This window comes from Quercus suber, unplaced genomic scaffold (assembly GCF_002906115.3).
Source record: "Quercus suber isolate HL8 unplaced genomic scaffold, Cork oak 2.0 scaffold_641, whole genome shotgun sequence".
Taxonomy (NCBI): domain Eukaryota; kingdom Viridiplantae; phylum Streptophyta; class Magnoliopsida; order Fagales; family Fagaceae; genus Quercus; species Quercus suber.
Window position 1 is genome coordinate 11,246 of NW_027070082.1, and position 27,238 is coordinate 38,483.

General features: G+C 36.8%; 5 protein-coding genes across 5 annotated transcripts; 2 read left to right on the forward strand and 3 right to left on the reverse strand.

Annotated features, from left to right (window-relative positions):
- Nucleotides 1–20: 20 nt before the first annotated feature.
- On the reverse strand, nt 21–2,699 carry LOC136064177 (protein NLP2-like). Its single transcript, XM_065765589.1, has 2 exons — nt 1,275–2,699; nt 21–1,019 (listed from the first exon to the last, which is right to left on the reverse strand). The coding sequence occupies exons 1-2, from the start codon at nt 2,166–2,168 to the stop codon at nt 987–989; spliced, it is 927 nt and encodes a 308-aa protein (XP_065621661.1). The 5' UTR covers nt 2,169–2,699; the 3' UTR covers nt 21–986.
- Nucleotides 2,700–2,882: 183 nt separating this feature from the next.
- LOC136064170 (uncharacterized mitochondrial protein AtMg00810-like) lies at nt 2,883–3,880 on the reverse strand. Its single transcript, XM_065765577.1, has 3 exons — nt 3,739–3,880; nt 3,275–3,471; nt 2,883–3,203 (listed from the first exon to the last, which is right to left on the reverse strand). Exons 1-3 carry the CDS (start codon nt 3,878–3,880, stop codon nt 2,883–2,885), a joined length of 660 nt encoding a protein of 219 aa, XP_065621649.1.
- Nucleotides 3,881–11,953: 8,073 nt separating this feature from the next.
- LOC112031914 (glycosyltransferase family 92 protein At1g27200) lies at nt 11,954–14,715 on the reverse strand. The gene is given in 2 exon segments (XM_024064620.2): nt 11,954–13,569; nt 13,571–14,715. Coding segments are annotated over 2 exon segments (2,124 nt in total). The 5' UTR covers nt 14,467–14,715; the 3' UTR covers nt 11,954–12,341.
- A 7,219-nt stretch (nt 14,716–21,934) lies between these two features.
- LOC136064171 (uncharacterized) lies at nt 21,935–24,106 on the forward strand. The gene has a single exon (XM_065765578.1). The coding sequence runs from the start codon at nt 21,935–21,937 to the stop codon at nt 24,104–24,106; it is 2,172 nt and encodes a 723-aa protein (XP_065621650.1).
- A 600-nt stretch (nt 24,107–24,706) lies between these two features.
- Nucleotides 24,707–27,028, forward strand: LOC136064172 (uncharacterized). The gene is made up of 2 exons (XM_065765579.1): nt 24,707–25,881; nt 26,581–27,028. Exons 1-2 carry the CDS (start codon nt 24,707–24,709, stop codon nt 27,026–27,028), a joined length of 1,623 nt encoding a protein of 540 aa, XP_065621651.1.
- The last annotated feature ends 210 nt before the right edge of the window (nt 27,029–27,238 follow it).

Sequence of the window (27,238 nt, forward strand, 5' to 3'; positions counted from 1 at the left end):
GGGGGGGGGGGGGTGGGGGGGGAACTAATTAAAACTTAGAATAGGGTAAATTCCATACTTCAGAGAGGAAAATAATTAGTAGCAGTGCAACTTTCTCCTGAAAATGACCAATACAAGACAATTTCCCAATAATGATCGTTGATCTTGCGATACGACACATACAAACTCATTCCAATGTTTTACTCATCTAATGCCTCAAGCTTCTGAAGATCAAGCTTTAGATTTAAGTTCCTAAATGCCTGAATTCCTCAGAGTTTTACACCAAGATGGGAAGTTAAAATCAACCAGGAAGTTTTGAAACCACACCTCTCACCTATGAAGAGTAGGTATGCATCATATTATGTTGTTTTCCATATTCAAAGACATCAAGCAACTGAAAATCACTACTCAAGCTGTATCTTCATATTTTCTTCAATAAAAAAATTGACCCTCACAATTGCAAATGTAAGCTTGCAAATAAATAATATTACAAAATATTTAGATTTTCTAAGGAATTTCATTCTAGTTTCACAAAAAGGTAGATTATTAGACATAACCTATGGAGATTACAACAAAATGTGATTCTGGCTGCAAATTTTAAGATATTATCTACTTTTATCTTCTAAATGCTATGAGCGCATGTATGGATATAATATTATAGCAAAGGAACTAGTAATGTGCAAAATTCAGGATAAACATTAGTTATTGAGTGATGCACCCTTTAAAAAGAATAGCTTTGACAAAAGAAGACAAACAAACTACAAGTTCTGTTGAGTTAACCAAGCATAATAGTTGAGCTTATCTGCAAAAGACACAATATGAAAATTTCTTCTCTATTAATATATATAAATAAACCTCAGAAAGTAGACAAGATACATCTGTCCTCTGTTCCCATTTTCCTGTCCAATAGACTTCAAATGAACCGACTGTTATGTTCTTTAGGGTGAAGTTCCTGTCCTTGATAGGAAATGCTCAATCAAGAGCATTGCCACATGATTTGTGGCAGTTCAAGTATGAACCACAATGGCCGATCTCTCATGCTAGGGCCACCAAAGCATGGGAAATAAACAAATATAACATTTCGATTAGATATGAGCATAAAGGTGAACCAAGCAATAAGAATAAGTTTGATAGTGATGAGAAAACCACATCGTAGTGTCATTTGGCAATGCTCATAAAAGTATTGGAAGTAATTCTAAATTCCATGCATAGTCTTCAGCTGCAAGGAAAGGGAGAAACCAACACACCCAAGAAAAAAAATGCAAAATTCTGAAAAAGAAGCCAAGAAAACAGACCTCAAGTGCCTTGCAAACACTTTCAAGCTCAGGGCCATACTTGGTCTGCTGGGCAGTCATCACAACCTCAATAACACCCACGCAATTACTGCTACCAAGTTCAAAGATTGGAAGGGCAAGAGTTCCACGGACATCATACAGTTGAGCATGAACAATTCTAAAGTACTCATCCTTTGTAAAGAATCGAACATCAGGCGTCCACTCAGGAACCTTACCCAAGAAAGCACGACTGAGCAATCCCAACACCTCCTTCGAATCCTCAGCTGCAAAATGAAAATCCGCAGAGATGTCTCGGTAACTTGCAAGCTTTGGATTACTGGAACCAAACGCGAAAGGTTGATTACTAGTTGTGAGAACACGTCTACCGTCTCTATTCACAGGCACCCATACCTGTATAAGAACATCTTTACCTCTTGTGAATTCTCTAACGTATTCAATTGCCTTCATTAATCTCTCTTCTACACAATATGTAAGACCTTGATTCATGTTGGGTGCAATCCACAACCTTCTGCCTAGTTTAGGACCTTTAATTACAATATTTTCTGATTCGCTAGAACACCCAGCAACAACATCAACCGTATTCTGTCCAAGAGATACAGCATTGACCAGACTTCTTTCCTGACTTTCATCAGGCAATGGTCTTTGTGCCTCATCTTGATTGCTCGTTTGAGATGGGTTTAGGCTCAAATTGTCACGAGCCTCCAAAGCAGACCATACAAATGAAGGGCCTAAGACTGAACCAGAACTGGAGGGACTTTGAAGAAGGAGTTCAAGTCCCTCAGTTGCTTCCAACCAGCATCTATCTTGAAAAATTTCATCGAAGAGGTCCAGTTCCATAGCTGAATTAGGCAGAGCACCCAAAATGGTACCTGGTGCTGAAAAACCATTTTCCATTATGACCTCTAAACCCCCCAGCAACTATATGGATCCAAAGCTGATCTAAAACGAGCTAAAAAAATAGTGTTTTACTTCCGAGGCAAAAATAGCCAAATACTACTGATTTTCGAAATTATTAATGTTTTACCGCTATAATTTATCACATTTATGAAACTCGAGTCACTTCTGATATAATACTTATTGCCTCTCTTTCAAACATTTACACTACCTTTTTACAATTGTTGACTTATCTTCCATCCCACGTGACCCTGACAAAAGAAAGAAAAAGGAGAAACCCACACCTGGAAGCTAATGAGAAAACTGGAAGAATAAAGAACCAAAACTGGAAGCGAGGGAAAAAAAATAGATAGAAGTTGAAAAAATTAAAAATTAAAAGAGATAGAAAGGCGTACTGTGGGAGTCAACAATTGTGGCTGTGTGAGTGCTGCTGGAGTCAACAATTTTGGCTGTGTGAGTGTAATTGGGAAATGTTTTTTGCATGGTAGACGAGTGTCTTAAACTGGAGTATCTTAAGCTCGATTAACATCTTGCACTGAACTCGACTACCGCATAATTGAGTTCCGTGTGGCATTTTAATGATACTCGATTTTATAGTTCAAACGTAACTCTGTCCAAATGAGTCAGGGCCTTTTGTTATACTACCTCTCTGTCTTTTTTTTTTTTAGCTTCTATTATCTTAAAATATTATCTTATTTTTAAAAATAAAAATTATTAATTTATTAATATTCTTATTATACTCTTATTAAGAGGAGTAGCAGTGGGCTGTGGAGCATCCATGTCAGCCAAGAGCCAGCGAAGCCAGACAAGCTCGCAGGTGGTGTCGGCAAGGGCACGATACTCAGCCTCAGTACTGGAACGGGAAACAACATCCTGCTTTTTGCTACGCCATGAGACAAGAGAAGTACCCAACAGGAAACAGAAACCTGTGATAGAGCATCGATCAGTCGGATCACCGGCCCAGTCCGCATCTGAATAAGCATGAAGCTCAAGAGAAGACCGAGAGGAGTAGTGTAGACCATGATAAAGTGTACCCTTGACATATCGGAGAATCCGAAGAACAGCAGCATAGTGGACAGAACGAGGGCATCCATGAATTTACTAACCATACCCACGGCATGTGAAATATCTGGACGAGTAACAGTGAGATAGATCAGACTACCAACCAACTGACGATAGCGAGTAGCATCAGATATAGGTTCACCATCCAAGGGTGTGAGCTTGGCATTGTATTCCAAAGGAGTGGAAACAGTCTTGTTGTCAGTGATACCGGCTTTGGAGAGAAGATCAGAAGCATATTTAGCTTGGAAAGATAGTATCCATCAGAGGATGAGGTAACCTCAAGCCCAAGAAAATAGCTGAGAGTGCCCAAATCTTTCATCTCAAAATGCTGACTAAGGAAGTGTGGAGAGAGCGGATACCTGCAGAATCATCTCCAGTAATAATCATATCATCAACATAGAGAAGAATAAGAGTGATACCAGCAGAGGATCTTCGGACGAAGAGAGCAGTGTCATGAGGACTCGAAGTGAAACCCTGCTGAGCAACAACTGAGCTGAACTTTTCAAACCAAGCTCGAGGAGCCTGCTTGAGGCCATAAAGAGCACGGCGAAGGCGACAAACTTGACTGCCTGAATGTGGATAGCCAGGGGGTGGTTGCATGTACACTTCTTCTTGAAGGTCTCCATTGAGGAAGCATTCTTCACATCCATTTGATAAAGAGGCCAACGGCGAACAGCAGCCACAGCAATGAGACATCTGACAGATGTAAGGCGAGCAACAGGAGCAAATGTTTCCTCATAGTCAATGCCATACTCTTGGGTAAAGCCCTTGGCAACTAGGCGAGCCTTGTATCGTTCAACAGATCCATCAGCCTTGGTCTTGATCTTGTAAACCCACCTACAACCTACTACAGACTGACCAGGAGGCAAATCAACCATATCCCAAGTGTGATTTTTATGAAGGGCATCTAGTTCATCATTCATAGCTTGCTGCCAAAGAGGGTCAGTATGGGCCTCACGATAGGTGTGAGGTTCATAGAGGGTGGCAAGGGCAAAAGAGCAATGATAATCAGAGAGATAAGGGGGAGGAATGCTTACCCGAGTGGAACGACGAAGTTCAGGACCATCAGGAGACTCAGGAGAGGGTGGTGCCACAGGATCCAAGACAGGCAGGTCATATGCCGGGGACAGAACCGGAGATGAGTCTCTGGAGAGGCAGCCAATGTTGAAGAATCCTCCACAAGTTCAGGATAGAGAGGGAGGAAAAGATCAGTAAAAATGGGAGACTCAGAGGAAGAGGATGTAGGAAACTGCTGAAGACTCGTAAAAGGACGATGTTCCAAAACTCAACATGACGGGAGACACGAAGACGATGAGAAATGGGATCATAGCAGCGAAACCCCTTTTGAGATACACCATAACCAAGGAAACAACAGAGACGAGCACGAGGTTGGAGCTTTGTTCGTTCATGAGGAGGAAGAGAGACAAAGCAAGCACAACCAAAACCCGAAGAGAGGAGTAGTCAGGGGTTTGACCATAGAGAAGCTCAAATGGTGATATGTTGTGTGTAGTTGGTGAAGGGATACNTTTAACCCCTGTAATTGTAGTTTTTCATGTTGATGATTTAGGCCTAGTTGGTAAGAGATTTTTAGTAATATTGTGTGTATTTTTTAGAAATATGTGTAGATAAAAAAATACGTAACACGTGTAATGTTGTTTAAGTATTGAAAATTGATATTTAAAATTTAAAAAACTACCCCTCCGTTTTATTTTTTTGTCTTGAAAAGTTAAATCTTTTAAGAAAATATCATTTATTGTCTTATTTATCTTTTAAAAAATTATAAGTTTCCAAAACTATTCTTAAAAAAATTTATCAAAAAATTAAATTAGTAAATTTATTGTGACAATCGTAGTGCTATCTACATTGCTCATAATGATGTCTTCCACGAACGCACCAAGCACATTGAGATCGACTGCCACATTACTCGCCAGCATCTCAAGAAAGGCAATCTCAAGTTGTTCTCCATCTCGTCTGCTGACCAGCCTGCTGATATCTTCACCAAGTCTCACCCACCTGGTCGTCTTCGAGATCTTATATCCAAACTCCAGTTGGCTTCCTCCTTGCCACCTCGAGTTTGAGGGGGGATGTTAGTGTATAGATTAGCCCATTGGGCTTAGCCTAGTATATATTAGCCCATTGGGCTTAGCCTAGTATATTACTTGTACTATACTTCTATTACTTGTACTGCACACATACCTAGCCTATATAAAGGCTCTCTTTTGTATATTGATACACACATAATATTATACAGACTATTCAGTCATTCTCTCTCTTTTTATATTGTTAACACCAGAGTCAAAGCCTCATGAGTCTCGTACCTTGTCTACCCCACCAAACAAAGACAGAGCGGCCTGCTCTGTTATTACATCCAAAGATACAACCTCGAAGCCGAATGAACTATGCTTATTTATAATACAAAATTTTAGTGTACACTGTGTGATAATCATCACTCTTTCTAATCCAACAGCTTCACACACTTCTTAGAAATATGATATTAGTGGGGCTATGGTGTTTCCAAGAGGGTGACCCCACACACACACACACACCAGCATACGCAGCACGTACGCAATGGCTACGTGGAACTCCCGCTGTGAAAAGTCAACTTAAGGTGAGAGAGAACGAGGGATGATTTTATTTTCTGGCTGATGCAATGATGTTGCTGTTTTGAATATTATAACAGTTTTTTTTTTTTTTCTTCTCTGGGTAATTGCGGGGATAAAACCTGACCTAACAGTTACTGTGAAACCGGGTACCGCTAGGCTACAAGACCTAGTGGTGAATATTATAGCAGTTGTATACTCGTATTAGTATTATTATTATGATAAAAGTGGTACTTAACTTTTTTTTTTTTTTTTTTTTTTTCACAGATGAAATCCCTCCCAATTTCATCTATGTAAATAAGTTTAAGGACCACTCTTATCATAATAATAATACTAAAATTGACTCTCATCAAAAAAAAAAAAAATACTAAAATTGACACAACAAACGGCTTCATAGTTGGGCACTCATATCAGTTAATGTATAATAAAATAAAGGGTAAATTTTGCACATTCAACTTTAAAAATCACTCACATTAGTCCATGTAAACTTGTGTAAAATAAGATGTAAGCTACAATAACAGTGTAATATACACATTACCATTCACATGCAAATATATTATTTAGAGAGTAATAAAAAATTGAAAGGAAATAATATTTTTATAAAATATAGTATAAAATAGATAATATGATATAGGTGTTTTTTAAAAGTGATTATCTATAATAATAAAAATATGTTCTTATGGTAAGAACATATTTTTTGGATGTATTGAGAAAAGGTGATTATTTTTAAGAGAAACGAAATAGTTAAAGCATGAATATTATTATATCATCTTGCAAATTATAAAAAATATTAGACGGAGACCACGACAAATTGGTTGTTTTAAAGAGATTCGGGTGATTATTGGATAGATTACATCTACTGATCATGTAGGACGCAATATGCATAGATGATAGATCCCATAATTTGTTATTGTGTATTTGTTTGGGAAAGACAAATCGATAAGCTGTAACAGCTGTCCGTTGATTCCATTCAAAATTTCACATCCACACCCTGGATTTGCAAAATTTGTTTAGCTTTTTTTTTTTTTAATAATAATAATTATTACCTCTTCTTTAAATATCAACACTTAGTGGCTCTAGTTTCTCCAAAAAAAATTTGTGGCTCTTCCAATGCTAGTGTATGTAGGTGTCTAATATTCTATTAGGGCATTCTGCACTCCACGAGAGGCTTCCATAAGTTCAACTGTTGCATTATTAAACAAGATGTCATTTCTTGCCTTCCATGTACTAATATCTTTTTATGCCAAAGCTGCCATAATTGGCAAAGATAAAGAAAAAGAAGAAATACATGAATACACCTAATCTCCATGACATCAAGGTCGCATTCATGCAAGACAAAGAAAGGATGGTGCCATTGTTTATTTATTTATTATTTTTTTAAAAGGATAGGTAAATTTATCGAGTACTTAATTCTAAAGTTATTCATATGAACACATTGAAGCTTAAAGTCAAGAATGTAATTAATGACATTTGGAAATACCATACCATGAAAACAAGGTGAAAAGCTTCCAAGGCATTCTATGCACATGAGTGCCTCAAATAAATTCTAGCTTAGCATCAAAATTCGGGGCAAATTGAGTTCAAGGAACAATTGTTAAGTACAGAATGAGCCAAACAAGTCTCCAAGCAAAGCAATTCCAAAATTCAAAAACTCTAAACCATGAATGAGTTGGTTCTTACAGCTTTTTATCAAGCAAAAGCTGCAAAACACATCCGCCGCAAGCTTGGGCAAAAATCAAATGCCAAAAACCATAGGAAATGCCCTCGCAACACATCACTTCCATAACCAACCCAAGGAATTTGAAATTTCCATTCTTACCATCAATCCACACACAACTCACATCCAATTGCATTTAAACATAAAGCACCAATGCAAACATAGCACTCTTCAAAATCTCATTCGGAATTCAAACAAAACTTGAAATATATCCGTTAAATTCAAACTCAAACGACATGGAAAAATTCTTGTTACCATCTTGTTGACATTTGAAACACTTATTAGAATGCAACAATTTAAACCACCAACATATACCTTGATTCTAATCATCAAAAGAAAATTTTCAAATTCACGTTCATTTCATTCACACTCAAGGCAATGAACCAAAAACAAAGGACCAATAATCTGAAGAAGGAACTTCCAAACTCTTAAGATCAAGAATGGATCCTGTACACAAGATTTTTCTCCAAGTTCAAGAAGTAACTTCAAAGTTTTCAAAATCATGAATTTATTTCATTGATGCAACTCACCAAGGCAATAAAAGACATCAAACAAACAAAATTCAAGGATAATAAAACATAACCCTTTTGATCAAAGCAACTCATAAACCAAATGATTTTGTCTCTTAACAAAGTCAAACTCATAAACTTCAAAAGCAAAGAAATGGCAAGACAAGTAAAATTTCAAGAGACCCACTCTCATACATTGGACCTAAACACAAACCCATGTGAAATTTCCCTCATAAAAGAAATTTGTCAAACACTTGGTAGTTCATGAACTTGTGCCCACCCCATTGACAGATTCAAGTATGGAAACTCTCAAAATCCTAAATCTAAACTCAACAATCTTCCCAAAACCAATTACGTTCCATTCAAAATCAAAGAGAACATAAGAAAATATCAAAATTTCTGTTATAGAAGTCGCGGGTAAGAAGAGAAATGAAGGAGAAACAAACCAAAAGGAGAGAGACAACACTGAAATTTTGAAACACTAAGCCGGGTCGACCCGGTTAGGAAAAGAAAAAAAAAAGCAGAGGAAGATGAAGAAGAAGAAAGCCCAATTGTGTTTAACTCCGGACCTGACCCGAACAAAAAGAGACCAAATCCAAATGTGCCTTGTCTGAAGCAAAGAGATCAAGCCGAAATAGACCTGCCCGGAAAGAAGAAAAGAAAAGAAAGGAATAATTTTATACCTAAGTGGGCCTTTCCCAAAGAGAAAAAAATATAAAGTGCAATCAAGCCTAAATAAATTTTGATTTATCTACCGGTCCGGTTAAAAGGTGACTTTAGGCTATTTGTTTATAAATTATTTTATGATAGTTATTATATTGCTTTTATAAAAAAAAATATAAAACATCGGAAAAGTAATTACTTTTTTCTTTTTTTATAAAAAAAATTTAAAAAAAATTTCTTAAACCAATACTCTAAATTTACACATTTTTATAACAAATTTTAAATAACAAGTTATTATTGATTGTTATTGGTAGGTGGGCAAAAAAATACTTTCAATAGTGAGTTTAAATTAAAATTAATAACCACTTATCTCCTAAAATTTGTTGTAAAATACTATATGTACCGCGAATGTAGTACTTCCATTTAAAAAATGGTTTAAAAGAACGTTAAAACAAAAGGCAGATTTCTCTATAAAAAATTGAATAATAATTAAAAAAATACCACAAAAGTCATCTATGTAATTGACATAAATGTCACAATAATTCCCTAGGGGTAAAATTTTGTACATCAGGATGAGAGATGTCTTATAAAAAAAAATAAAGGAGAAGAGAGACGTAAGTGATGCATGAAAACATAAGTTCCATTTTTTAGGGCTCATTCTTTTGTTGTTGCCTTTCTTTATTTCAATGCTATACAGCACTAAGATCACGCAAAGGGTGAGCGCGAACAAATACATATATAATAAACCTGAATGAATTGCCACACACAATCTCATCTAGCTAGGAATATTAATATATTGAGATTCTCTCACAATTTTATGATCAATCAGTTGTTTAACCTTTTAGCTAGGTATGCTTGCTCTTTTCTTCTGTTCTCTATGATTCACTCGTATCGTATCCCATACAGATCTATTGTCACCACCATTCTCATCATCCTCATTATTTTTACTATTATTTTCTAATTAATGTGACAGAGAAAATTATGGTTCACGAAAGTTGGCATTGCTTATATTTCTGAACAGTTTGAACTTAATGCCGAATTGGTTTCTCTTATTGGCATACTTTCTTTTTGTACAAACTGCTATCTAGCTATGTGAAGATGAAAGGGCCTTTCTTGCGCCTTTTAACAACCGATGATAATGAGCTTCTTGTAAGATTTCTATATCTGACATCAACTGTGTCTGTGTGAGAGAAAGGAACTTTCTTGCGCATATTAGCAAGGTCCTGAAATTTTGTGTTGGTTTGATTTTGAGGAAGATAGGCCGATCCTACAAGAAGCTCCTTATCATCAGTTGTTAATACTTAATAGGCGCGAGAAAAGAACTTCTTGTTAGTTTCACCCATAGATGAGGAACATCAACCAGAGAGATTGGGGACTCTTATGTAGAGAAGGAATTGAAAGCACATGAATGTGATCAATTGATTAAGCAAGAAGATAAAGAAGTAGGCGACACGCTCGGGCTTCAAACCTTTCATGCAATATCTGGATCAATCAAAATTATCAAATGGTTCTTGTACATCATCATGTTCTGTCTCTCACAACTTATATTCGTGGTTGGTCAGATTTTACAGAACTCATGAATAGCCAGCGGCTACATTGATAATCCTTGCGTTAGCACGTTGCAATTAGTCACAGTTTATTTTTTAATTGGGTTGCCCCTTATAATGTTCATATCCAATTTTTGGAATCCTTGTTTTCACAACTATTAGACATTTAGTGTCTGTATGGAAAAAAAAATTCTAATTTTTGTTAAAAGTATGTTAAAATATACTTGTAGCTTAAAAAAATTAAAAAAATATATATATTTTTGAAAAGCTGTACATAAAACATAGAAGTCAAAGATTTATGACCGACTCTTAGATTTTTCATTCACTCATGTCTTTTTACTACTCCACAACTCTGGAAATAGTACTTAGTCAAGGGAAAAAACTTAGGTGCTTTGGGAGCAATACTCCCTCCTAAGGCCCACCCCTTATGTGAAAGGAGGGAGTATTGCTCCCGGAGCATATAAGAATTGCCCCTTAATCAAGTATTGCAAATATACGACTTTTAGCTCTGGATGGTTCTTTTTTGGATTAGTGGTTAAGCAATTCATTATTCAAATGTTAGCTAGTCCTTTTTTCCACCGTTTTTCAGCAAATGAGTGGTTAGAACTTGGTTCAATTGATAGAAATAGACAAATAGTCTCTGTGACAGTTCTTGCCTCACTTTGCATGGTTTTGCTTCCTCACTTGACTTTTAGATCTGGAGTCTGGGTACGACTGTTATACTTGGAAGCAAGACCATTGAAGTAATTAGTTATTTACACATCTTTATGCTAATTCTACTTTATTTTGTATAAGAAGGAACTTAATTTGGAAATATATATAATTCATAGATTACATTGAACTACTACTTATATGATATTTACAATTGCAGTTGCAGAATTCATTGGGATGAAACTTTCTTATTATGGTCTTTCCTTAAACATGATACTTGTCCGTTCAAACCAAAAGCAGTGAACTATAGTAGATAACATCGTTTCGGTAGAAAGGTTCAACCAATACATGCATATTAATTCCCAGTGAAGCTCCTGCAATAATAGGCTAAACCAGTACAACCAATACATGCATACTTGTTACATTTTTAAGAATATCTTCTTCACCCTATCAATAGAACAAGCTTACTTATATGAAGTAGCTATTAGGTATTCCATCTATAATTTTTCAGATTGTTACTTTCTTAAGAATATCTTCTTTAGAAGAGAATTTATTTAGTGTATCAGCCATCCGGAGTCAAGATTATTAGTTTTGAGGGTTGATCCTATTAATAGAACAAGTATTATATAGAGTAATTTTTTTTTAGAAGCTAGATCCAGTTTGGATACACTCAAAATACCTAATTATAAATTTTCAAATATAGGATTTGACTTGAGTCCAATGTATCAAATATATTAAACTAACTTAAATGATGACAAGTAATAAAAAAATAAGCTCATATCACAATGGACCCAAGTTTTACACCCAAATATATAGGTACCCAATTATATGTTACAATTGAGGGTTTATTTATTTATTTATTTTTTTCTGCGAGAAAGATGCTACAATTGTTATTAAATCACCATTTTCTCTCCGTGTCAATCCCTTTTTGTTTTAGAAGCACGAAAATTCAGCACATATTTCTCCAAACAAATAATTTCTTTGTTTATTCAAAATACAAGACAATCAAATATACGTAACTAAAGAGGAGAGAATATACGTAACAAACAAATAATTTCTTTGTTTATTCAAAATACAAGACAATCAAATATGAAGCATATTCTTACTATCTCGCAACTAAAGAGGAGAGAATATCATAACCATTCAACGAAAGAAGTGTTGATTTAAAAAAAAAACAAACAAAAACAAAAACAACACCATATAACAAAACAAATTCCTTCTTTACTAACCTATAAAGCAATTAAAAACAAAAAACAAATCACAAACTAAAAAAAAAAACTAACTATTTAATGTACATACATACAGCCTCTGTCTACAAATCTAAGTCACCAAATGAACCCAATAGAACAGTTTCACATGTAAAACCCTAAGTAATAAAAAAAAAAAAATCATCGTTAGGGTTTAGAGGTGAAACCTTGAAATATTCATCTTTGCCACGCCATTTTGTACCCTTGAGACGTGTTAGACCCGAACCACTTTTGTGTCAACAACTTCAACCGATCATCCCTAACCTCACAAAACTTCTCGGCCCAACCGTTAGGCTTAATCGGCTCGAACCCTAATCCCGGGGTCCTATCCTTGGACGTGGGGTTCACTGCCCGTGTCCAATCCACCACATAAGCCGAGACCCGCCTCCGAAACTTGGTTCGAAATTCGGACCAAGCTTGGTACTTATAATGGTTCACCACCGCATCCTCCATGCTCACAAGTTTAGAGCGAAAAAAACTCTTCCTCACTTCAAAATGGTGTATCGCATTCTCCAAAGACGAATCGACTGCATCAAGTAACACAATAGACTTGTGTCTCTCGTCAACCTTTCTTCGACACGTGTACCCTTGTGTGACACCCTCGACCGGATGCGATGTCTGATTCGACGGTCCAAACTCGTTGCATCTAATTTGAAGTTGCCCGATCGAACGGTGGGATATTGGCAAAAGTGAGGTAAGAAGTTTTGATGAACTGCGGCTCTGCCACGTGGGACTGAAAACAAATTCATCAACATCAACGTACATCATCCAAGTGCACGATTGGTTAGCGTAGAGAGCAGCGTGGGAGAACCCAGCCTCTTGGGTCTTAGGCCAAATCCAAAACAACGTCGTAACGTTAAAACCCTCATGGTTGAGCTCGTCAACAACCTCAGCCAACTCATCTTCGCTACCGTTATCGTACAATATGAACTTTTCGACTCCAATTCTCGAGTGGTACATAACCCACTCTCGTAAAAACTTCGCCACGTTGTAAACCATTGTACATGCGCACAATAGCGACCTCGGCTCCTGGCTCGCTAACGTGCGCCGCCGCGGCGTGTAGTACGCTACCGAGGGGACTACCGTGTTTTTAGGAACGATTTCGAGTGAGATTTTGATTCGCTCGGAGGTAACGGCCGCCGTTAATTTCGGGTGGTGGCATCTGAATACTTCTTGGTTGGAGCTGGTGACGGCGGTTCTAACGGCGGTGTTTTTTTCTCCGTCGTCGCCGAATACGCAGTTGAACTCTCTCGGAGGCTTGCTCGCTAATTGGCGGTTGATGCCTTTGACGAATAGAACGACGTCGTTCTCAGTCGAAAACGACTCGTAGGCAATGGTAGTCCACCTGATGAGTTCTGCCGAAACCTGTTTATTTTCCGGCGACACGGCAGTCTCCGACGATCTTAAAGATTTTGATTCGCTCGGAGGTAACGGCCGCCGTTAATTTCGGGTGGTGGCATCTGAATACTTCTTGGTTGGAGCTGGTGACGGCGGTTCTAACGGCGGTGTTTTTTTCTCCGTCGTCGCCGAATACGCAGTTGAACTCTCTCGGAGGCTTGCTCGCTAATTGGCGGTTGATGCCTTTGACGAATAGAACGACGTCGTTCTCAGTCGAAAACGACTCGTAGGCAATGGTAGTCCACCTGATGAGTTCTGCCGAAACCTGTTTATTTTCCGGCGACACGGCAGTCTCCGACGATCTTACTAGAACCGGCTGAATAAACGGCCGGCGGCTACGAAGTCTGTTCGGCAAAACGCACTTGAACGTGGTTCGATTCGTGAACTCCAACACGCCGGAAAAATTCGCCGGCGACTTGGCTCCGTTCTCGAACAGACACTTGTACTCCGCGTCGCCGGAATCCTGAGACGGTAACGCCGCCTCCGGAGAAACAATCACGAACACCTCCCAATCCGGAAACAGAATCGATACGGTGGCGACCGAGTTTCCGATGGAGGACACGCGGCGAGTGCGGAGCTGGCCGTCGAGTCTTTCACGATCATCTCGGATCGCGAGGTTGGGAAAACCCGGGTCCTTGGATCGGGTCCGGAGATCCGACGTGGAATTAAGAACGTGTTTCTTGGTAATAGAGTTTCGAGCGAGATAGACAGAAACTAAAGTGAAGAGCAAAACGAATAGGAAAGCCGTACGGACCCTCCGCCGCATTTTTTCTTGGAGATTGAAATACAAAGCGGTGGTGGGAGTATCAGAATTGGGATTGGATTTATATAGAAAGATTGGGAGGTGGGTTAAACAAAAATTTGGGTTTTCTGTTGATTGGAAACTTCTCTTTAAAGAGAACATCTCGGCGTTTAGGCTTGTTTTTAATACTGAAGTAGTTCTACTTATGATCAGGGTTTGTTTGTAGGAAAAGGAAGGCTTTATTATTGGCATACATAAAAAGAAGAGTTTGAGAGGGGAAGTGTTTGTGATTGTGTCACAACTCACAACTCACAATAGCCCTGTACTTGTATGTAGTGAAGGGTTTTGTTTTTCCAAAAATAATTAGTACCACTAAAAAAATACAGAATTTTTGTCGCAATTCAACGTGGCGGATTGCGGTTAGGATTGCGATTGCTATTAGTGAATAAAAAGGTTATAGGCATACATGAAAGTGATAAACAGCTAATTACAGTATGCTAATAAGAATTGTGAGTTTATTTGTATTATTAGAAGAATTCGTTTTGTTTTAGTGTTGATTCCTCTTTTTAATTTGATGGTTGTTGGTATCCGTTGGCTTTGGGTGCTTAACAAATTCGATTAGTGTAGAATATCCATGTGTTACTTATTGACAGCCATCTAGATTTAACACTTTTTTTTTTTTTTTTTTGGTTGACATAGGGTCAATTGGTTATTTGCGTTTTTTTATGGGTGGGTAGTGACTAGTGTCCTAAATTGAACATGATATTATAATAAGAATAAGAATTTATTTTAGGCCTTGAAAAATAAAAACAAAGCCGTTAGGTTAACCCTTTATTTCAATAATATTCTCTAAAAAAAATATTTATTTCAATCTTGTTTAATGATAATTTTTAATAGCTATAGGCAATAGCTATTATATCAAGGGCGGTATTACCCACACCCTAGGGGTTCAAATAAATCCCCTAACCTGCCCCCAAAGCAAAATTATATATATAATTTTTTTAACCCCTCTAAACTACAAATTTGAACGCCTTGATCCAATTTTTTTTTTAAACCATCTGAAATTTTACTTAAATATGACCATTTTACTGCTATTTTCACAATAAAAGTTAAACAGTAAATTGTAATTGACTTTTATCTAAACCTGAAAATAACATAACTTTTTTACCTACCACCTAGATTTTGTTGTGATTTTTTTATGAAAATTAAGTAATTTGACCTCACAATTGCATACATCATTATATATATATATATATATAGAGAGTCTCTCTCTCTCTCTCTCTCTCTCTCTCTCTCTCTCTCTCTCTCTCTCTCAGAGAGAGAGAGAGAGAGAGTTTCATCCTATGACATCCGTTTCTTCTAATATATAAATTTTGCATGATTTTAAATTTTATCTATAATTAGACTGCCCATTATAATCTTTCCATATCAACACATTAAAAAAAACAATCATAATAAATGACTATTAATAATTATAATAATCATAAAAATTTGAATTTAGACAAAAAGTAAAAAAGAGAGGTAAAAACCATATTTTATTAAAATTTCTCATAAGTTACACAAGTTACTGCCTAGTTTTATCTTTAAAAAGAAGAAATTAATAACTGCTAAGGGGGACCTGAGAATGAGATTAAACTATAGCTTGCCCAATTTATAATGCATTTGAATCTTTATTTGTTTTTGAAATGGAAAAGATCTTGATCTCTTTTAGGGCTATAAACAATAAAGTCCACTTAATTCTTAAGATAGATCCATGAAATAGGTTTGACTTATCTCTAATACTTTTTTAACTGGAAGTCTCATTTTGTTTTAAATACACAATAGCAAGTGGTAGTGAGTTTTAATCGCCACCTTTTATTTAGTTAGTGGGTGATGTAGCAGTTTTTCATTAAAATAAAAGGAGATTCTAGTTAAAAAAAGTATAGGAAGTAAGTCAAACCTTAGTAAAATACACCCATGCCACCATATTATTTACTTGTTTCTTGAAGGAAAAAAAACCATATTATATTATTTACCGAAATAGTATATGACAAATTGACAATTAGTCAATTACCAATTTGCTCTTAGTTCTTAGAACAACTAAACCCGCAAGGGAGGAAAAGAAACTAAATTATTTATATTATAAAGTTAATTTGGCTTACTCTATTATCTTTTTTTTTTTTTTTTGAGAAGGTATTATCTAACTTAATTAATAGCTTATAACAGCTTATAAAAAAATATTTTTAATAATTATTTATGATTATTTATAATTGGTCTGTTGAGCTAACTTAAAGTAAAATCCACTTCAATATGACGATCACTGCTCATCAATGCATATATCTAATGTATTCACCAAGAAAAAAGAACTAAAATATATTGTGGCATACTGGCATGAATAATTTAGTAATTTTTTATAGAACATTGATAAATTTAATATCTTCAATATATGCACTTTTTATTTTGGCTTGATTCATCAAATGTGTGTTATTATAGAAAAAAATTGTTATTATGTATGTTAAAAAATGTTATTAATTGTCAAGAGTCTTAGATCAGCTAGCTAGTTGGCACTTTTACTTTATAGTAATTTCAAAGAAAATATTTAGAGTTCAAATATCCCTCCTCAAACTATTGAATTAAGAATATTTAAAATTTTTATTTATTAAATTGAATAATTCATTATATAAAATATTAAATTAATATGAAAAGGCTACTAGGGGATGTAAGCCCTATTGCAGTTCGTAAATGGTTGGTTGGCATTTACGCATTTGGCATCATAATTATTGCCTATTCTGGATTAACTAATAATATCAAGTCCGGCTATTAATTGTGAATTTTAATTAACTCAATTGATAAAGTCTTTTAATATGTTGAAACTCCTAAAAAAGAGTCCTATAATTAATTTTCTTCTCCAAAAATTATAAAATAAAATCCTGCTGTTAATTTTCTTTTAATAGCATCGTTCCATCCCTTTGGTAATGTTCCCTTTTGTAGATTTCTACTACGCCAAAATGACAGGAGAGAAAGCATGCATCTCTTGTGACAATGATATCAAATGAGTAAATTTAAGTATATAACAGCCTAATAAGTGAATATTATAAAGAAAATGTTAAATATACAATTAAATTTATTTTGTGTTTGGTATCACTTCAATAATATAAAATAAAAATTATATTTTTTAGTGATAATACAATAATTTTTAAGATTTAGTGATATACAATAATTATCTCTTTTGTAAAATATTTAAATTTAAATTTAACATAAGTTTATTGAGGATTTCAATTATTTATGAACTTTTTGATGTATCAATTTGAATTTTTTAACCTAAAAATATATAAATCAAGATGATCATAAAGGTTCATAAGAAAACTAGTCTGCCGGATCGATAATGAGGATTTCATTTAGTTTTAATTTGCAATTGGACATTAATATATTTCTCATATATTTCTCCCTATAAAGCATGAGGTTAATTTAGAGTTCAACTAAGAGGATAGGAAATGAGAGGACAAGGTTTTAAGAAGCAAAGTCACTTTTACAAAAACTAAGACACTTTATTGAAGAAAGTATTGAGCAATTTATCCAGGAAAAAGATAGTTTTCTTTTTTGTTTTTATAATTCAATAGTTAGGAAATGAGAGATATAAATCTTGAATATTTTCATTAACTACTTAGACTACAAAGTTCTTGATAGGGAAAATATATATTCTTTGCGTACAAGAAATTATTATTAACAATAAAAATTCTATATATAAAATTAATGAATCACACTTAGTAAACTTGATAGACTAGACAAAGCCACTTGTAGAATTTTTTTATGTGTCAAGTTTTTTTCTTGGATAGCCAACTTGAGACATACATCCATGACATGCAGTCCACTGAAGAGTTTTCAGCAGTTAAAAGAATTGGATAGCTTGCTAAAAAGATGGTAAAAATGAAAAAGAATGTTTCATATCCATTGGTTTACTCATTAGTGACTTTGGCATTGATCTTACCAGTTACAATAGCTACTGTTGAAAGAGCTTTTTCAGTAATGAACATAATTAAAAATTAATTACGCAATCGAATAGGAGATCAGTGATGAATGATTGCTTAGTCACATATATTGAGAAAGATATATTCAAGACTATTGAGTGTGAATAAATCATGCAGCAGTTTCAAAATATAAAAAATCGCCAAGGGCAATTGAGTAAAATAAGCTAGATGTGAAAAAATAAATTTAAGTTTACATTTTATGTTAGATTCTGTATAACAATTACGTAATCATATAGTTGTTTACTTATTTTGTTATTAATACCGATTAATTTTTTTAGATTAATTTTTTACTTCCAATCTTGTCTTTTAATCTTGCTCCCCCTGACCTAAATTCCTGGCTCCGCCACTGTACTTAGACTACAAAGTTCTTGACAGGGAAAATATATATTCTTTGCGTACAAGAAATTATTATTAACAATAACAAAAATAATAATTAACACTGTATGGCCATGTGAAAATGAGAAATATATAGTTATTTATTAAATCTTGATTCTCAATACAGAATTATAAACCGGATTTTGTGCTATAAAACGAGAGTAGAGTCAAGTGTGTTGGACAAAATCACATCAAATACGCAGCAAGCAAGCGATCAGGGGAGGTGAGAGCTGCGTGGGGCATGGCTTTACAGCTTTTAAGCCTCGCACATTCTCTCTTAGACTTAAGCAAAAGGTTTCTCAAATTCTCCTTCCACTGCACACAAAGTTTCATTCCAAAAAAAACTTTATGCCTATTTCACGAAAGGGATTATATCCTTTAATTGTTTCGAAAGTTAACTCACGTGTGATATACTTAACTTTATCCAGTTTCCTATATGATATTTTTTTTTTCTTATGAAAAAAGCTGATAGATGATCGAGAAAGGTGCCTAGCAAAATTAAATAAATTCTACTTTTTTTTTTCTTTTCATAATATCATATCAGTTTTTCTTTGAAAGGAAAACTATGTAAATATATTTCAAAAAAAAACCAATGAAACTAGAATAAAAGTATAAAACAAAGTATAACACAAAAAAGCTCACTAACGTGGAATAAGATAACTTCAAACATGTTTAGAATAAGTTTTCAAAAAAAACATGTTTAGAATAAAAAAGTACTCAGTTTTCCTTATTTTATCTGACACATGCAACACATTTTTGGGGTTGATCAACATGAAGTGCACTGCCCAGGGAAAGTTTATATCAAACAAAGAAAAGCTTGCATTTACCCTAGGTCAAAATTTTGACGCAGATAGTATCATCTCTCTCTCTCTCTGCAGGTCCAATGTTGTTATTATTATTTTGAATAAGTCCAATGTTATAATTTAATATATAAAAATATACTAAGCTAAATAGTAATATAAACCACTTGACAAGGAATTTAGATAGAAAAATATGCTTTTGATGGTAGAGAGTCCTGAATCCTGATCATTCTTTGCATTAATAATATTATCTCACTTATAAATAAATAAATAAATCGAAATTTAACTAATCAATATGACCCGTACTTGACAAGGTTTTTTGGATAGAAAAATATGGTTTGGTGGGCGGCCCCACCTTAAGAAATCGAAATTTGTCTAATTTTTTTTTTTAAATATAATAATTAAAAAAAATTTATTTGTCTACCTTTCAAAAAAAAAATTTGGAACACCCTTAGTTTTTTTACGCCAATAAAATTAAAATTAAAAACTTGTAAAAGACAATTATAAACTTTATTTATTTGTGTGTTTTTTTATTATTATTGTAGTTGTTGCCAATATATGAATTTTTCTTTTTATTAGATTGTATAATTTGTATTTTTTAAGAAACACACTAAAAAAAATTCCTAAAATCGCCATGGCAAATGTAAGTACTATGGTCCTTTCATTTTTGTCAACCTTTGTATTCAACAACATTATTGAAGAGAGACTATGATTTAATAATAAACGATAATTCAACACCATGAAACGAAATTGGTGTGTCCTGTATCATGTATGTATTGTAATTAGGTATTAGAAGCTGACCCGAATCGATACGATAACGTGAGCTAGCTGATATGTTGCACCAATGGGTTTGAGGCATATGACGCGTGTGCATTTGTTTGGCAAAGGGTAATCGTGCAAGCTACTACAATCGACGTCGTAGTTCGAATATGGGCAGCAAGTCTCCTATAATGACATATATATATTGAATAAAAAACATGTCATCAGAATTATAATTAAATTATATAGTTTCTCAAAAAAAAAAAAGAATTATAATTAAATTATTTTGAAGTCGACCTCAACGCAACACTTCATATCAAATCGTCACTATATCATGTTTAAATAATTAATTATTAAACATCTTTCAAAATATTTTTGGTGAGAAGCTTAATCTTTGTAACTTGTGTCGTGTAATTAAGCAAGAGAAAGTGGAAGGATATACAACAAAATTTTCATAACATCATTGTTTTTAGCTTTGATTTGATTTATGATATGCTCACAACTTAACTTGTGAAAAAGTTGTGAAATTCTATGAAATCTACTATATAAAAACTCAAGAGGAAAATTATTAAAATGACTCATTTTGGAATATTTAATGTTGGCTATACTTATCATCATAATTATTGTTATTATTTTATTGAAATTTTTTTATCATAATTATTAAATTTGAGGCAAAACTTGATGCAATGCGGGTTTTGGGTTATTGGTAACGGATCACCAATCTACTATGACATAGCCAAAAAATTGTAGGTAGGATTAAACTAAATATATTAAAAAAACTTGGTCCTAAAATAACATGCTTGTAATACCATGTATATAAAATATCTCTATAATATAATTTAACATATGTTTTATGATGGTGCAAGAAAATCACCAAGTCAATCATTCGTCTATTTGGCGTCCATAGCAATCTGCAGAGTAGAAAGGAAACAGCTGATACGTTCGTCCTCTACCATTTTTCTTCTTCCTCCATTCACTCGTCCAGTGAAGGACGAGTAGGCAGTGAACCTCGTCCATCCTTAATGGACGAGGTAGGTTCACTTGGGAGTTACACTCATCACACCCTCAACCAAGAGTCATGTTGAAAAGTCATATTGCTTGAAGTTCAACACAGGTCCCGAAGAGATGACCCTTATGACGGTTAAGGAAGTTACCTTATGAATCCTCCAAACTCTACGACGATTAGGAGAAATAACTGATTCCTACCGCTATATAAAGGTCTTTCTGCACAGAGGTAAGGAGACTTTTTTTTCTTTTTCAGAAAAATTTGAGATAAGAAGTTAAGGAAGTCTTGAGGGCTCTTTTTTCTTCAATCTACTAACTTTACCATCGAAGAATTAAAGGCCGGCTTCCACCGGTCTTCTCTGACTTTCTTTGGTTTTCCAGGATTCATTACTCAAGATCAAGTGCATCCGGAGATTTTTCAGCCCACTAATCTTATAGGACTTATCAGTTGGCGCCGTCTGTGGGAAAGCAAGAAACTTGAAACGTAAAAAATCTGTTGTCGTTGGGACTTAATTTATTAAGTTCTATAGTTTCTTTCTCCAATCAAGGGTTGAAATGGTTCGGACAAGATCTAGAGCAACGAGTCCAGGCCCTCAACATAGCAGGGACGCATCTAACAACCCTCACCGCGACTGTCAGTCAGCACCCACCATGCAACCACCCTCATTTCAACATATGCAATCCATGGTTGCTGCTATGGCAGAATTAACTAGTCAAAACCAAGAGTTGGTTAGGCAACTTGAGTTAAGAAGGCAGCCTCATGAACGGAATGCTAGAGAACGGGCCCAGAGTCAAGAGGAGGAAAGGAATGTTAAGACTGACAATCAATCAAGAGGTACTGTTTTGCGGAGGGTACCTCACTTAGAAAGGGAAATGGATCAAATGAAAAGGGTCATGGACGAGATGAGGGAAAACATGAGGAAAACAAACCCTGTGGAAGACTTGGTTCACAGGACTGATTCCCCCTTTGTGGCATCCGTCAATGCTCATCCTTTGCCACCTAAATTCAAGATGCCTCCTTTAGATTCGTATGAAGGAACGAGAGATCCTTTTGACCATATTGCCACCTTTAAAACTACTATGCATCTTCAAGGAGTTCCAGACGAAATAATGTGCAGAGCTTTTCCTACTACCTTGAAAGGACCAGCACGAGTGTGGTTCAGCAAAATACCTCCTAATACAGTGGCGTCCTTTGAGGAGCTAAGCAAGTTGTTCGTCAACAATTTCATTGGAGGGCAGAGGCACAAACGGTCTTCGTCTAGTTTGCTAACCATAGAGCAATGGGAGAATGAGAGCTTGCGGTCCTTCATCACGCGTTTCAATAGGGATGCCTTAGCGGTGGACGAGGTGAATGATAAACTCCTCTTGGCAGCATTTTATAACGGCGTTCATTCTGATCTATTTATCCATAAGTTATATGAGCAGGCCCCTCAAACTATGGCTGAGCTAGTTCATTCAGCCCAGAACTTTATGAATGCAGAGGATGCTATCATAGCCAAAAAGAGGAAGAAAGTTGAGAAGGTTGAAGCCAACCCACCGCGTCAGTCAGAACAAGGTCCTCGTCCCAAGAAGGGACGGACGAAAGATAAGAGGGATCGAGAAAAGAAAGCAGACCCTTCAGCACTAAATCAACAGTATACCCCCTTGAACATGCCACTTGAGCAAGTTCTTATGCAAATTAAAGACGAGCCTTCTTTGAAGTGGCCGGAAAAGATGAAGGGAGATCCCAACAAACGCAATCGCAACAAGTATTGTCGTTTCCATAGGGATCATGGGCATGATACAGATGAATGTTTTGATTTGAAACAGCAAATTGAAAATCTCATCAGGCAAGGAAAGTTGAGGAATTTCCTTGGACGAGACCATAAGGATGAGAAATTGAAAGCAAAGGTAGATGAGACATCACGACCACCGCTTGGAGAAATAAGGATCATCCTAGAGGGAAGTCCTACAGGACAGTCGTCCAAATCGAAGAAGGCATATTTGAAAGCAATACAGAACGTTCAACTCTCTGGACGATTACCAGGTGAGAGAACTACGGACGAGCAGACGATTACCTTCACGGACGAGGATGCAGAGAGAATCCACCAACCCCATGACGACGCTATAGTCATCACTCTCTTTATTGCTGATTACAAGACCAGAAGGGTGTTGGTGGACAACGGAAGCTCGGCTGATATTTTGCATTATCCAGCTTTTCAACAAATGAGGTTAGGACGAGATCGACTGCGACAAGCAAGCTCCCCCCTAGTGGGGTTTGGTGGAATGAAGATACAACCTGTGGGCAGCATTTTGTTACCAGTGACAGTGGGGGCATATCCGCAGCAAGTTACCAAGGAGGTGAACTTCCTTATGGTTGATTGTTCGTCCTCTTACAATGCTATAATTGGGAGGCCAACTCTAAATAGGTGGAAGGCCATAACATCTACCTACCACCTGTCAGTCAAATTCTCGACGGAGCATGGGATAGGCCAAGTACAGGGAGACCAACTAACGGCAAGAGAGTGTTACCTGGCCATGTTGGCTGCGGACGAGCAAGTTCAAACAATGACTATTGAAGAAAAGAGAGTTACGGCAGAACCTGTTGAAGCGTTGGAAGATGTTCCTTTAGATGATAATAACCCGGAGAGGTGTACCAGGATTGGGGCGGATTTGGAAGCAAAAATCAAGAAGGATCTCGTTTGTTTGTTGAGAAGAAATAGGGATGTGTTTGTATGGAGTCACGAAGATATGCCGGGCATAGATCCCAGTGTCATTACCCACTGTCTGAGTGTATGCCCTCCCATCAAGCCAGTGCGACAAAAGAAGAGGGTGTTTGCCCCAGAGAGAGACAATGCTGTTAAGGAGGAAGTTTAGAAGCTGATTACGGCGAAATTCATTCGAGAGGTATACTATCCTGAGTGGTTAGCCAACGTAGTTATGGTCAAAAAGGCGAATGGCAAATGGAGAATGTGCGTTGATTTCACTGACCTAAATAAGGCTTGCCCAAAGGATAGTTACCCGTTACCACACATCGATCAGCTGGTAGATTCTACTGCGGGCCACAAATTACTCAGTTTCTTAGACGCTTTCTCTGGGTACAATCATATTCGGATGGACGAAGCAGACCAAGAGAAGACATCCTTTGTCACCAGTCAGGGATTATTTTGTTATGAAGTGATGCCTTTCGGTTTGAAAAATGCTGGAGCAACGTACCAACAGTTGGTCAATCATATGTTTCGTCCACAGATCGGGCGGAATATGGAAGTTTATATAGACGACATGTTGATAAAAACTCAGGACGAAGACAAGCATCTGGACGACTTGCAGGAAACATTCAATACATTGAGGCATTATCACATGAAGTTAAACCCTAGCAAATGTGCTTTTGGGGTGTCATCAGGAAAATTCCTAGGGTTTATGGTCTCTTACAGAGGAATTGAAGCAAACCCTGATAAAATCTAAGCAATATTGAATATGAAACCTCCGAGCAGCGTTAAAGAAGTCCAATCACTTACCGGACGAGTCGCCGCACTCAATAGATTTGTTTCCAAAGCAACTGACAAGTGCCTGCCATTTTTTAAGGTTCTTAAAAAAGCATTTAAGTGGACTGACGAGTGTCAGGAAGCATTTGAAGATTTGAAGACATACCTCACCAAAGCCCCTTTGTTAAGCCCGTCCGTGCAAGGGGAAGAGTTGTATTTATATCTGGCAGTCACCTCACACGCTGTGAGTTCAGCATTAATAAGGGAGGAAGACAAGATACAAAAGCCTGTGTACTATACCAGCAGAGCACTGAGGGGAGCAGAAGGACGATATCCGTTGATGGAGAAAATGGCTTTTGCGTTGATAACAGCCTCTAGGAAGCTAAGGCATTACTTTCAGGCTCACGTTATTAATGTCATGACAGATCACCCACTTAAGAAAGCAATGAACAAACTTGAGGCTGCAGGACGTCTGATCCAATGGGCCGTCGAGCTCAGTGAGTTTGACATAAAGTATCAACCGAGGCATGTCATAAAAGCTCAAGCTCTGGCAGATTTCATTGCAGAGTTTACTTTGGATTGTGACGAGGTGGGTGAGAAGGAAAGCATTAAGTGGGTAGTTTATGTGGATGGCTCGTCTTCGCAATATGCAGGAGAAGTAGGTGTGGTGTTACAATCTCCAGAGGGAGACAAATTAAAACACAAGGTTCGCTTGCAGTACCAGACAACTAATAATGAAGCTGAGTATGAAGCTCTCCTCAAAGGGATAGAATTGGCTAAGTCCGTTGAAGCAGAGTCACTCCTCGTCCTGGGAGATTCTCAGCTAATCATAGGCCAAGTGAATGGCGTATTTGAAGCCAAGGAAGAGCGGATGAGGAAGTATCTAAACAGAGTAATGCATCTTGTTAAAAAGTTTGAGGAAGTGAAATTCGTTCAGATCCCAAGGGAAGAAAACATGGAAGCTGATGCTTTGGCGAAAGAAGCCTCAGCAAGTGAAGCCGTAGACGAGGTAGATGAAATTCAATATATGTCAAGTATAGACATTCCAGAAGTACAACAGGTAGAAGGCAGGACGAGTTGGATGACTCCAATTGTGTCGTACCTGAAAGACGGACGACTCCTAGAAGAGAAGGACGAAGCAAGAAAGCTAAGGGTAAGGGCAGCCAGGTACATTCTAATGGACGAAATTCTTTATAAAAGAGGTTTTTCCCAGCCTTATCTAAGGTGTTTGGCATCGAACGAAGCAAACTACATAATAAGGGAAATCCACGAAGGAGCATGTGGCAATCATTCAGGGGCCAGATCACTCGTCCACAAAATCGTCCGTGCAAGGTATTATTAGCCTAGCATGCAAGCCGACGCTAAGGCCTATGTCAAGGTCTGCGACCAATGCCAAAGGTTCAGCAACGTCCCCAGGCAACCATCAGAGTATTTAACTCCAATGACGGCCCCCTGGCCCTTTGCACAATGGGGGCTGGACATTCTGGGTCCATTCCCACTGGGCGTGAGACAAATGAAGTTCCTTGTGGTTGGTATTGATTATTTTACCAAGTGGGTAGAGGCGGAACCCTTAGCTAACATTACGCAACAGAATGTCAAAAACTTCGTATGGAAGAACATTGTGTGCAGATTTGGAGTACCTAGGGTGCTGATATCGGACAACGGACGACAATTTGATAATGCACTTTTTAGAGATTTTTGCCTACATTTTGGAATTCAAAATCACTACTCCTCACCAGCCCACCCACAAGCTAACGGCTAAGCAGAGGTTGCAAACCGATCCTTGCTAAAGTTGATCAAGACTCGGCTTGAGGGGGCTAAATGAGTATGGCCAGATGAGCTACCAGGTATTTTGTGGGCATATAGGACGACTGCGAGAACTCCTACAGGGGAGACTCCTTTCAAGCTAGCCTATGGAGCAGAAGCGGTCATACCTGCAGAAGTGCATATGGCTAATCATAGACTGGCGGCGTATCAAGACAGAGATAATGAGGAGCAACTCTGTTTGAACCTTGATCTCATAGACGAAGTAAGGATGGACGCTGAACAAAGGATGGCAAGGTACAAAAACTTTATGGCTAGACAGTATGATGCAATGGTGAAGCCAAGGCGTTTCAGCGTAGGAGACCTCGTTCTGAAGAGGGTTTCCCTAGCAACAAAGAACCCAGCTCACGGGAAGTTGGGACCAAATTGGGAAGGCCCCTACAGAGTCGTCAACTGCAAAAGACAAGGATCCTATTACTTGGAAGCACTTGATGGGAGGAAGTTAGAGCATCCTTGGAATGTGGAGCACTTGAGGAAGTACTATCAATAAAACGCAAGCTCAGATGCATATGACTTCGGACGAGTCTGGAGACTACATAAAAAACTGTTCTACATAAAAGACTGTTTATTTAATTTGTCTTATTATTGTGTTAAGGATTATGATGGTGCAAGAAAATCACCAAGTCAATCATTCGTCTATTTGGCGTCCATAGCAATCTGCAGAGTAGAAAGAAACAGCTGATACGTTCGTCCTCTACCA